The sequence below is a fragment of the Leucoraja erinacea genome, chromosome 3, assembly GCF_028641065.1.
Source record: "Leucoraja erinacea ecotype New England chromosome 3, Leri_hhj_1, whole genome shotgun sequence".
NCBI classification, from domain to species: Eukaryota; Metazoa; Chordata; class Chondrichthyes; order Rajiformes; family Rajidae; genus Leucoraja; species Leucoraja erinaceus.
In genome coordinates this window covers 18504529-18518345 of record NC_073379.1, presented here as the reverse complement: position 1 = coordinate 18518345, position 13817 = coordinate 18504529, and the positions used below count along the sequence as shown (strand labels likewise).

Sequence of the window (13817 nt, the reverse complement as noted above, 5' to 3'; positions counted from 1 at the left end):
AGGCAGATTACATGTTGGTCCCAGCTCTGTTTCAACCTATCTATCTGCTCTGTGCTTTGCTCAGCATCAGTGCTATGCTCCTGCGACGCTATAATGGCTCTCTGTAAAACAAAATATCGAAGCCTCGGATAAAGATTTATTGAAACAACCTGCTGATGCTGTCAGATTTTTGGCGCGCTGAAGGTGATGAAAGATTAAAGAAGGAAATAACGTTGGAAGGCACAATAAAACTGCAGGTGGTGGCGGTGAAGGTCGGGGAGGGAGGAAGGAAGCACAAAAAAGTGAAAGACTTTGCAAACGGAGTCCATTTAACGGCTGAGTATTGCGTTGTGCCAATGCCTACCTTCAGCAGCTTCTCCAGAGCAGTATTCTCGTTAGAGAAGCAGTGCAGGAAGAGTGTTTCGAGGATCTGCTTGGTGTAGTGAAGAGAATGGCAGAGACAAGCCAAGCTTGATGATGAGGCAGAGGGAAAGAAAAGGCAAATATCAGTTGAAAAGAACTAATGCGAGTTGCAAATTTAATGTTCACAATCCAGGAGCAAAAGCCCTTTTCTTCTTATTGAATCATCATAACCATCCAGTTTAAAAAAAAAAAAAAATTCTTGACAGACTGAAATCTGGATGGTACTTTTGATTCCAGAAATTGTCTTGAGACGATAGGCTAACATATTCTGCAGAACCATAAACCACACCAGAGTCAGAGTCATCCTGCATAAGGCACACAGATGGCAATGTTATTCCCCAATGACAAAAGCAAGATGTTTATGCATTTGAATAGCTTTCAAACTCTGAAAAATGGTCTAATTGCCCAGTTTGAAACCCACATTTTTTAAACACATTCACAGTCCAATTGCAAACCCTTCTTTTAAGCACAGATTACAGAACACAAGGCGGCACGGTGGCGCAGCAGTAGAGTTGCGGCCTTACAGCGCCAGAGTCCCGGGTTCGATCTCGACTATGTGTGTTGTCTGTACAGAAACTCTGTAATGAAAGTTTGTACGTTCTCCCCGTGACCACGTGGGTTTTCCCTGGGATCTGCGGTTTCCTCCTACACTCGACAGACATACAGGTTTGTAGGTTAATTGGGTTGGTATAAATTTAATTTATTCCTAATGTGTGTAGGAAGGTTTTACATGCAGGGATCGCAGGTCGGTGCAGACTCATTGGAACAGAGGACCTGTTTCCAGGCTGTATCTCTAAACTAAACTAAACTAAAAATCATGATCAGCATATCTGTCTAATATAAACAATGCTACGGTGGATGTTGATATACAAAAGAAGATACAAAATACTGGAGTAACTCAGTTGGCCAGGCATCATCTCTGGAGAACACAGACAGTTGACATTTTTGGTCAGGAAATTTCTTAGGCATCTGTTTAACAGGCAGTCATTTGTTACATTGCAAACACATGTTTAACATTAGTTGTAGTACTGCCACTGAGTTAAGTATTAAAAATACCACGTCAGTTAGCCCTTGCCCGTGGAAATTAGAGATTCTTTTCCAAGATCCGGCTTGTTGCTGGATGGAGAAGCTGTTTTCTGATGGTCCAGGTCATGCCCTTCATCCTATGGAGGCAATATAACTCTCAGGCCAAATGTAGAAACAACAAACTGCAAACACTGGTTTACAAAAAAAGCAGAGTGTTGGGGAGCAAATCAGCGGGCCAGGCAGATTCCCCGGAGAACATGGATAGATGACGTTCTGGGTTGGGACCCTTTCTCAGAATGAGGCCAATTACTATGGGGCTAATCAAAGATTATGGGATGCTTAGAACCATTGAACAAGCAGTTATGTTTCCTTAGATCATGAACTAATCTGTGAATCCTTTCAATTATTTCAGGGTAGTTGAGGCCAGTTCATTGGCTATATTTAAGAGGGAGTTAGATGTGGCCCTTATGGCTAAGGGGGTCAGGGGGTATGGAGAGAAGGCAGGTACGGGATATTGAGTTGGATGATCAGCCATGATCATATTGAATGGCGGTGCAGGCTCGAAGGGCCGAATGGCCTACTCCTGCACCTAATTTCTATGTTTCTATGTTTTTCTATGTTTCATATTACCAGGTCCTGTTTATGCTCATGTATTTCTTCTAAATAATATTGGACTATTTTGCAGGTACATTGACCAAAATGAAACCGACCACATTCTTCTTTTATGTATCATGGATGATGGGATACCTCATTCCCCAAAGACTTGGGACTTTTGAGATACAGAGTGGATACAGGACCTTCAGCCCGCCAATTCCGTGCCAACCAGTAATCACCCAGTACACGAACACTATCCAGCACATTGGAGCCAATTTACAATTTTACTGAAGCCAATTAACCTACAAACCTGCACGTCTTTGTAGTGTGGGAGGACACCGCAGCACCCGCAGAAAACCCACAGGGAGAATGCACAAACTTCGTACAGACAGCACCCGTAGTGAGGATCTCACCTGGGTCTCTGGCACTGGAAGGCAGCAACTCTATGGTTGTGCCACCATGCCAAAGTCCCCTGCCTCTGATGTGATGATGCAGATACCGTAATTACACACCTAATCCTGTTAAATATCTGGACAAAGATAGACAATAGACAATAGGCAATAGACAATACGTGCAGGAGTAGGCCATTCGGCCCTTCGAGCCAGCACTGCCATTCAATGTGATCATAGCTGATCATCCCCAATCAGTACCCTGTTCCTGCCTTCTCCCCAGATCCCATGACTGCGCTATCTTTAAGAGCCCTATCTAGCTCTCTCTTGAAAGTATCCAGAGAACCTGCCTCCACCGCCCTCTGAGGCAGGTGAATTCCACTGACTCACAACTCTCTGTGTGAAAAAGTGTTTCCTCATCTCAGTTCTAAATGGCTTGCCCCTCATTCTTAAACTATGGCCCCTGGTTCTGGACTCCCCCAACACCGGGAACATTTTTCCTGCCTCTTGCGTGTCCAAACCCTTAATAATCCTATGTGTTTCAATAAAATATCCTCTCATCCTTCTAAATTCCAGAGTATACAAGCCCAGCCACTCCATTCTCTCAGTGTATGACAGTCTCACCATCCCGGAAATTAACCTTGTGAACCTCCGCTGCACTCCCTCGATAGCAAGACCCCTGGTTGAATTGAAAAGTTAGGGCAGCTAAGTATTTATCTTGCCTAACGCACGTGTGGTTCAAATCTTGTACGACAATTATCAGCCTGCGGCTTAGGTGTGTTACAAGAAAGAGAAGGCCCCTCTGCATTTCCCAACAATGTTCGACAATGTTATTGCTTTTATCCTGTATCAGTACACTGTGGACGGCTTGATTGTAATCATGTATTGTCATTCCACTGACTGGATAATACACAACAAAAATCTTTTCACTGTACCTTGGTACACGCAACAATAAACTAAGCTAAAATAATAGGAAGTCTGATGAAGGGTCTCAAACTCGAAGCGTTGACTCAAATTATTTTCCCACAGATGCAGCCAGACCTGCCGAGTGTTTCCTGTGTTTTCTGTTGTTATTTTCATACAGCACAAGCATCATTTATGGAGCAGGAAAGAGTTTCTACACCTTTGAAATGTGGCTGGTTTCAGCCAATCGGGGAAATAAATTGGACGTTTGCGAAGATTTCGCAGGCAAATCTGGAGATGGCTCAGAGAGAAAAAAAATATGGTTTCCGTAATGATCCCAAAGCAAACAAGACAAAGTCAGGAATTGTGTTTCAGGCATCGCGGCTAAGAGGTAAACAAAACATTGTTTTACAATTAAAGCAGGAGATTCAGGATACATGCGAGAAAAAAAACCCAATGCAGGTTAGTGTGTGCAGCCTTGGGTAAGCATTCATTACAACCATCTTTCTTACACAGAGGAACAAATTGCTTAATCTGCAGTCATAAATTCATTTTGAGGGAATGATGAGTAATTATCGAGCCACGGTTATAATTCAGTTGGGACTGGGAACAAAGTGCACCAGATTATAGAGTATCCAGCAATGATGGGGAGCCTGGTCAGAGGGGAGGATTATTCAGTGATTTAGGATGTAATCCTTTCAATGATAACGGTGCAAATAACAGTAGACAGGAAGGCAGTGGATAATTTGTAGGTAAAGTTAATTAAGGGTGTAGTCAAGAATTGTCTGCGTCTAAGGATTGATAAAACGTTCAGATGTGGAGTTGCAGCAGCATGTTTGTGAAACCATAATAGTTTCACTGAGGAGAATCAACAAAAGTAACTGTTAAATTTGATCACGTCAACAAGCTCACGTTGAAAAGCTGGTGAGTTGTTTGTGATTGTAGTTCAATCAGAGCAAGGGAAGGAATTCTTTAAGGGCCTGTCCCACTTGGCCGTTAATTCCGCGTCACGCAGATGGCACGCGAAGATTTTGTACATCACAAAATCCTGGGACGCCGCGCGCAGCTGTGCGTCACAGCCTGTGTCATCACACACCATGCACACGTAATGCGCACCATGCGCACGTAAAATGCACCATGCGTGCATCACGTGCATGTCATGACACGAGCGTCGTGCAGCGTGACGACTAAATGATGCCGCGTAAATTACACGCATGTGAAGGCCAAGTGGGACAGGCCCTTTACTCAGGAAGCTGGTGAATCTTCAGAAAGGTCTGTGCTAGACAACAAAGGGGTGACACAGGGGTAGAGTTGCTGCCTCGCAGCGGCAGAGACACCGGTTCTATCCCGACTACGGGCGCTCGTCTGTACGTTCTCCCTGTGTCTGCGTGGGTTTTTTCTGGTTGTTCCGGTTTCATCCCACACTCCGAAGATGTACAGATTTGTAGGTTAATTGGCTTTGATAAAATTGTCTATGGTCCCAACCTGTGTGGGATACTGATAGTGTACGGGATGATCGCTGGTCGGGGCAGACTCGGTGGGCCGGCGAGCCTGTTTCTCACTGTATTTCAAAAGAACTCTGTAAAATAATTCACTATATGTATAAGGCAATGACCAAGAACATGATAAGATTATAAGACAAAGGAACAGAATACGTTTATTCAGCCCATCGAGTCTACTCCACCATTTGACCAAGGTTAATATATTTTTCCCTCTCAACCACATTCTCTTGCCTTATGACGTCTTTACTAACCAAGAAACCACCAACCTCTGCTCTAAAAATACCCGATGACTTGGCGTTCACAGCCATCTTTTGCAATGAATTCCACAGATTCGCCACCCTCTGGCAAAATAAATTCCTCCTCATCTCAATTCTAAAGGGCCTGTCCCATTTACACGATATTTTCAGCGACTTGCCAGCACCCATCATAGTCGCAGAAGGTTGCCGAAAATGTTCAACATGTCGTGGGGTGATGGTGATGAATAGTCGCCCAGAGTCGCACCTTTCTCTGGTCATCGCTGGATTTTCAACATGTTGAAAATTTTCGGCAACCATCCGCGACTGACGGGTGCCGGCAAGTCTCTGAAAAAAATTGCGCAAGTGTGACAGGCCCTTAAAGGTACGTTGTTTGAGTCCGAGACTGTGCCCTCTGGTCCTAGACCCTATCAATACTAGAAACACCTCCTCCACATCCACCCTATCCAGGCCTTTCATGATTTAAAAATAATTCTGGCGTGCAGAAAAAGATATACCAGGATGTTGCTATGACTCGAGGACTGAGCTACAGAGAGAGGATGAGCAGGCTAGTACTTTATTTCATGGAGCGCAGGAGGCCAAGGGGCGATTTTATGGAAGTGTATAAAATCACGGAAAATAGATAGGTAGATGGACATAGCTTTTTCTCCCCCAGGGTAGGGGATGTAAGAAATAGAGGGCATAGGTTTAAAGCGAGAAATAATTTGTTTAAGTGGGCCAAAGGACCTGTTTCCATGCAATATGCCTCTATTAAGTACAGCAGGGGATACGGTGTGAGGAAGACATGATTTATCGAATGGAGAAGGAAGCTTTCAGGCTGCGTACGGAATTTGAAATCAGTACCACAGAGAAAAGGAGACAGGCTTGGAAATTGTCAACCTTGTGATAACTGATATGTGTGATAATGTCAGTGGAAACTGGGAAATGTGAAATCATTATTTTGCATCAGTATTCTTATTACTGGATGATAACATGTCTAATATCCCACGGAGTCAGCTATGAATGTGTTATGTGGATGGGGTCCAGGGGAGTAATGTAACAAATGCGAGGAATCAAATATTAGCATTAACAACTTACATATCATCCCTCCTCCCAAATTGCCTCCACCCCAGGGTTCTCCAGGATGTGGGTGAGGGCACTCGCAGGTACCCCACGATTTTTCAAAGTTTTCTTGATTTGGGAACTGTTCATTTCAAGAGTAAAATTGCACATGCCAAAATGATATTTGAGAAAGGTGAGAGAGGGGAACAAGGGAATTGCAGGCCAGATGGCCTGGCATCTGTTGTTGATAAATGATTAGAGTGTGATAATTAAAGGTAAAGTGGCTGAACACCTTCAACACGTACACTTGTCTACGGACAGCCAGTGTAGATACGTAAAGGGCAAGTCAAATCTGACGATGCTAACTGAAGTCTTCAAGGAGGTGACAGGAGTCGTGGACAGCGGAATGAATAAAGATGCCATTTAATAACGTACAGACACTCCCCAACATACATAAGGGCTACAACCCGCGGACCCTTGCGTAAGTCAGATGCTACGTAAATCCGAAATGGAAGTGCCACTGCTCACACATAAATTTACTATTTGACGTGGAGACCATGTGGGAGCTCCAGCATGGAGATTAGTTGGGAGCTCCGACACGGAGACTATGGGGGAGTTCTGATGTGTGGATCAGGTGGGAGCTCCAGCATGGAGACCTGATGGAAGCTCCGACACGGAGACCACGGGTGAGCTCCGACTCGGAGACCACTGGGGGAGCTCTGACACAGAGGCCACGGGGGAGCTCAGTCGTGGACAGCAAGACAGAAGCTCCGACACGGAGACCATGGTGGGAGCTCCATCACGGAGACCAGGTCATGGCATAAAGAATTGCATGCATAAGTATGAGTTTATGTAAAATCCTATTACATAAAGTCCTCCACTGTCAGAATGAGGCCCAATGCAAATTGGAGGAACAGCACCTCATATTTTGCTGGGCAGCTTACAAACCAGTGTAATGAATATTACATTTTTTAACCAAGTAACCCTTGCTTTCTCTCGCTCTATAACCTCCCCCATCCAAACTCTCTGAATAGTTGACTGATTAAATGTCACTGTTTGTATGGCTTGTTGTCACCTTCCCCTCAGCAAACAATGATCCATTCTACATTTTCCATAATCGTGGTCCCCTTTGATCTGTCGTTTTCACACTTTACCATTCCGTATCTCTATGTCTCCCTCTCCCCTGATTCTCAGTCTGAAAACGGTCTCTATCCAGAGATGCGGCCAGTCCTGCTCTATCTTCTACTACATCCCTCTAGAGATGCAGCCTGTCCCGCTGAGTTACTCCAGCATTTTGTGTCTATCATTGGTGTAAACCAGCATCTGCAGTTCCTTCCTACACAAACCTAGAAACAATCTTTGGAATATGGGAGCAAAGCAGAGCACCCAGAGAGAACCCACGTGGTGACAGAGAGAACATGCAAACTCTGTGCAGACAGCACGCGTAGTCATGATCAAACCCAGGTTTCTGGTGCTGAAAGGCCACAGCACTACTGCTGTGCCACCATGCCGTCCCTGCTGAGAAATTGTGCAAATATTAGAAAGAGCATTGGAGCAACTCGTAGCCAGAAGCAACTTTATTGACATATAAAATCAATTAAAGAATTGACAGTAGGCCTGCACAAAATTGTGACTAAATCAAAGTTTTTTTAGGGAAGCAAATGGGAGAGTTTCCATGTTCTATGATTATTTATTGATCGTATTACATTTATAGGAAATCAATTGATATGTTGAACAATAGGTTATGAATCAAGGTTTGGTACAACTTAAGAGATGCGGCCAGAACCATTGAGTTACTCCAGCATTTTGTATCTATCTTCTATTTATATCTATTTGTATGGTGTAAACCAGCATCTGCAGTTCCTTCCTGCATATGAATTTGTTATTAGCATCGAGTTAGTAAAGGGGCTGTGCCACTGCGACGACCTAATCCATGAGATCAGAAGAGTTTGCCCTCGACTCATACTCGCAGCATGGTCTAAGGAGATACATACTGAAAAATGACCGAGAGTAAAAAAAGGTCGCCATGGAAAAATCAATATATTTTTTACTCGTAGGTTTAGTCGAGGTAGGTCGGCATGTTATTCGTAGGTAATCAAGGGTAGTTAAAGGTAATCAAAGGTAGTCGTAGATAGTCTTCATCATAGTTGAAGGGAGATCGAAGGAGGTCGTCTTCACTCTCCTCTATTCGGTGTCCAATTTTCCCGAAGCTAGTCGCAGCTAGTCTTCAACATAGTCGAAGGAGGTCGAAGTCAGTCTTCTACATAGTCGAAGGAGGTCTTCAACATGACACTCTTTCAAACTCTCCTAAACTCTTCTAAACTCACAAATTAGGTTGCCGCAGTGAAACAGCCCCTTTAAGCATTTGGGCATTAAATCCAGTGGGGTGGGAGATTGCAACCTTCACATAGTTCACCCTGTTTCGACAAATGCAATCAACCCGATGTGCACAAATAAATAGATGTAGTGTTTTTCATGCCACTTAATCTACAACTTTAGGCTGTGCACGCCATATGCAAGAAGAAGATTAAACCCAGAATGAAAAAAAGAATAAAGTAAAAAGTACTTACTGCACCACGGGTTGGCGGCTATAGTGGTTTATGTCCTCCAAACCGTAAAGATTTGGCAAGCGAAAATAAAACAACAGGTAGATTAAGAGAGGCCCAGTGTATTCTGTTAGAAAGACCTAAAAGAGAGAAGGAATATATTCCAGTTTTACTGATGTGGTCTTAGAAGAGGCCGAGTCGGGAGCTCCATGCAATCCATCCCGACGCCAGGTTTCGATCATCCCGACGAGAGGGCCTGGTCGACTGACCGTCAGCAGCGGTGAACTGCCGAGGGTTCAAGGCCCTGACCACCATGGGTGAACAAAGAGGAAGATAACTGAACTTTATTGCCTTCCATCACAGTGAGGAATGTTGATTCCACTGTGGTGGATGTTTATGCTTTATTTATAATTTTTAATTTTATTTTATGTGTGTAATTTGTTCTTTTCACTTACTATGGCTCTAAGGAAACTCAAATTTCATTGTACCTTAGTTGGTTAAGTGACAATAAATGCAAACTTGAACTTGAACTTGAAAAGATTGACTTGAATAAATAACTTCATCAAATATCCACCACCCTTTGTGTGAAAAAGTTACCCCTCAGATTCCTATTAAATCTTTTTGCCTTCACCTTAAACCTATGTCCTCTGGTTCTCGATTCACCTACTCTGGGCAAGAGACTCTGGTTCTCGATTCACCTACTTGGGCAAATGTCTACCCGATCTATTCCTCTCATGATCTTATACACCTGTATAAGGTGGATAAGATCATGAGAGATCACTCCTCATCCTCCTGTGCTCCAAGGATTAGAGTCCCTGCCTACTCAACCTCACTCTATAGCTCATACATTCTAGTCCTGGCAACATCCTCGTAAACCTTCTCTGTACCCTTTCCAGCTTGACAACATCTTCCAATACCATGGAGTCCAGAAATGAACACAATACTCTAAATTTGGCCTCACCAACGTATTATACAACTGCAACATGACCTCCCATCTTCTACACTCAGGTTAAACAGATTTATTTCTTGGAAGGGGGTATTGTCCTTTGAGGAGAAAATAAGCATGTGGAGGTTTCTACTCTTTAGAGTTTTGAAGATCTCAATGAAAATTTCAAAACGTTTGTATGCTTGACGGGGAGACAATGGGTGATGTTTTCCTTGACCGTGGTGTCTACATGGTCTCAGTGTTGTCCATTGAAGACTGAGAGGAGAAGAAATGTCTTCACCCAGAGAGTGAATCTTCGAAATGAACAACCCAATAGAGGTTGAACGAAGATAGACACAAAATGCTGGAGTAACTCAGCGGGACAGGCGGCATCTCTGGAGAGACTCGTCTCGTCAAGAAAGGGATCTCGCATATTCAGCCGTGAAAGTGACCAAGGGTTATAGGGTCTGTGGAAGAAAGTAACGCCATGGTAAAAGATAATTCAAGCAGACACAAAAGGCCAATGAATAATTTCTGATCCTGCATGGATGTGCACACAAATTAAGTGTTGCAGAGGATGAACATTAAGTTTTAAATCTATACCAAAGCATTTCTAAACTAAACTAAACTAAACATGGCTCTCCATGGTGTTTTACCAATTCATAGTCATACAGCATAGAAACAAGCCCATGGGGCCTACTGACCCATGCTGACCAAGATGTCCCATATAGACTAGTCCCACCTGTCTGTATTTGGCCCAATCCACCTAAACCTTCCCTATCCATGTACCTGTCCAAATGGCTTTTAAATGTGGTTATAGTATCTGCCCCAACTACCTCCTCTGGCAGCTCGTTACATATATTCAACAGTTACCTATTAGTTTCCTCTTAAATCCTTCCCACAGTGTGTCAGTGGTGGAGTTGCTGACTTACAGTGCCAGAGACCCAGCTTTGATCTTGACCACAGGTGCTGCCTGCATGAAGTTTGTACATTCTTCCTGTAACCACGAGTATTCTCTGGGTGCGCCGGTTTCCTCCCACATCCCAAAGACGCGCAGGTTTGTAGGTTAATTTGCCACTGTAAATTATCCCTAGTGTGTAGGGATCGAATCGTTGGTCGGCATGAACCTGGTGGGCCGAAGGGCCTGGTTCCACGCTGTATCTCTAAACTAAACTAAGGTACGTAATCTGGTCCTCGATTCCCCTAACCATTATTTCAAACATTTCCTTTGAAACATTATTTTCTTGCGTAAGATTAAATTACTGCCCCAAGGTCACTTCTAACCTATTAGTTGAAATAGTTGTAATAAGCCTACAAACTCCGTACAGCCAGCACCCGTAGTCAGGATCCAACCCAGGTCTCTGATGCTGCAAGGCAGCAACTCTTCCGCTGCACCACCGTGCCGCTCTGATTTCCTCGCATCATTCATGCTACTGATCAATTAGATGCTTACTTACTGAGTAATTGCTCGCAGTATTTCAATGACATTCAACTTAAAAGTTACAATAGTTACAATTTAATAATAGTGTACAAAACAACAATGCAGCTGGTGATGTTGCTGCCTTCACAGCGCCAGAGACCCAGGTTCGATCTGACCTCAAGTGCTGTCTGTGTAGAGTTTGCACGTTCTACCCGTGACTTTGTAGGTTTCCTTCGGGTGTTCCGGTTTCTTCCCACCTCCCAAACGCGGGTGAGTTTCTAGCCTCTGTAAAATTGCACCTAATGCATAGTTAGTGGGTGAGAAAGTGGGATAACATAGTACTAGTATGAACGGTAATCAGAAGGAACCGCAGATGCTGGTTTAAACTGAAGATAGACACAAAAAGCTGGAGTAACTGAGCGAGCAGCATCTCAAGAGAGAAGGAATGGGTGACCTTTCAGGTCGAGACCCTGCTTCAGACCGAGTCACAGGAAAGGGAAACGAGAGATATAGACGATGATGTAGAGAGATTAAAGCTGTTGGGTGAAAACAAGAAGCTGGTGCGACTTGGGTGGGGGTGGCATAGAGAGAGAGAGAGAGAGAGAGAGAGGGAATCCCGGGGCTGCCTGAAGTGAGAGAAATCAATATCATACCACTGGGATGTAAGCTGTTCAAGCGAAATATGAGATGCTGTTCCTCCAATTTGCGTTTAGCCTCACTCTGATGGAGTCATCAGGCTGAAGGGTCTGTTTCCATGCTGCGTCTCTAAATTAAACTGTAATTTTAAAAAACTAAGGCCTGAAGTATGTTTTTAACTCTCAAACTTTTAACTTTAAATGATGGAGGATTTGGTTGACATCTCTCCTTCTCCTCTCTTCTCCTTTAAAGAGAACATTGACAGACAATCATTGGAAAATGGCATTTGTTCAATCAATGAGCTGCTAATTGGCTATCGGTTTTTTAAATGTTAACGAAATGGTGAAGTTGTCAATGCAAACACATTACAGATTTCTCCCTGTAACTCTTTAAGCATGTGACAACTCGTGCAAAATGTTCAATTATTGTTGATAAATAAGCAAAATCCCAGGCAAAAAACAAACTGTTCTAGGAACTCAGTTGGTCAGGCAGCATCTGTGCAGGGAATGGCAGATGTTATTTCGGGATAGGAGCCTTCTTCAGAATGTATAAGAAGGAACTGCAGATGCTGGTTTAAGGCGAAGATAGACACATAAAGTTGGAGTAATTCAGCGGGCCAGGCAGCATCTCTGAAGAGAAGGAATGGGTGACATTTTGGGTCAGGACAATTCTTCAGACTGAAAAAAGGTCTCGACCCGAAACGTCACCCATTCCTTCTCTCCAGAGGTGCTGCATATCCCGCTGAGTTACTATAGGTTTTTGTGTCTGCCTTCTTCAGAATGAACCAAATCCAAAACCATCTGCTTGCCCATTCCTTCCACAGATGCTGCCTAACCCATTGTTCCCACTTTACCTGGCCCTCCCTCCCCATTGAGTTCCTCCAGCACTTTTTTGTGCTCAAGATTTGAGCATCTGCAGTCTGGTGTGTTAAGTTTAGTTTAGTTTATTATTGTCACATGTACTGAGGTACAGCGAAAAATATTTGTTTGCGTCCTATCCACTCAAATAAAGGACAATACATGAATACAATCAAGCTATCCACAGTGCAAGATAAAGGATAAAGGGTACAACATTTAAGGCAAGATATAACATGTTTTTAGTTTCAGAGACACAGCATGGAAACAGGCCCTTCATCCCACCGAGGCAGCGCCAACCAGTAATCACCTGTACACTTGTTCCATTCTTCACAGTAGGGACACCTTACAGAGACAAGTTAACCTACAAACCTGCACGTTTTTGGCATGTGTGAGGAAACCGGAGCACCCGGAGATAACCCATGAGGTCACAGAGAGAACGTGCAAACTCCATACAGACAGCACCCCTAGTCAAGATCGAACGCGGCTCTCTGGTGCTGTAAGGCAGCAACTCTACTGCTGCGCCACTGTGCCACCCTAAATGTGCCCCCCATATCCAAGGTATTGGTCTTCAGATCAAATGTTGGTGGTAAGGTTAGTGAGGCAAATATCAGATAGAAACTGGGTAAGTGTGGAGCTCCTACTCCTCAGCTGGGAATGACAGCAGGGTTAGCACATGACAGAATGTGCAATAAATTCACGCCCTGTCAAGTTATTTACTGTAGTTCCCTTGACTGACCATCCGCACCAGGAGAACATGGTCAGATGTAATTGTCAGATGAAATACATGAGCCAACAATATTTGTTCCTGTTGCAGAAACTGAAGTTTAGCTTAGTTTAGTTTAGAGATACAGCGCGGAAACAGGCCCTTCGGCCCACCGAGTCCGCACTGACCAGTGATCCCCGCACATTATCACTATCCTACACACACTAGGGACAATTTACATTTATACAAAGCCAATTAACCTTCAAACCTGCACGTGTGGGAGGAAACCGGAGATCTCGTAGAAAACCCACGCAGGTCTTGGTGAGAATGTACAAACTCTGTACAGGCAGCGCCCGTAGTCACGATCAAACACAGGTTTCTGGCTCTGAAAGCACTGTAACTACCTGATTCCCAAATTATTTCCAAGTTTACAAAACTAACCAGATGTCAGAATGCCAGATGGTTGGAAAGATCTGTGTTAAGAAGACCAAGAGATATTACCTAAAGATCAAAGTCAAGCATCCTTTATTGTCATTCAGACCTTTCAGTCTGAACAAATTTATGAACCCTGCAGCCATAACACAGAATAAAATAACAAAAGACACAATGAACACAGATT

The 13817-nt window shown here is 43.8% G+C and overlaps 1 protein-coding gene across 1 annotated transcript in view; it reads right to left on the bottom strand.

Moving 5' to 3' along the window:
- Nucleotides 1-13817, bottom strand: part of LOC129695357 (trans-2,3-enoyl-CoA reductase-like) — a 124764-nt gene that overhangs the window by 29217 nt on the left and 81730 nt on the right. The window contains exons 5-6 of the mRNA XM_055632232.1: nucleotides 8682-8797; nucleotides 344-449 (exon numbers count right to left, since the gene is read on the bottom strand). Of these exons, the coding sequence (XP_055488207.1) occupies nucleotides 344-449; nucleotides 8682-8797 (222 nt within the window). The remainder of the gene's footprint in view (nucleotides 1-343; nucleotides 450-8681; nucleotides 8798-13817) is intronic.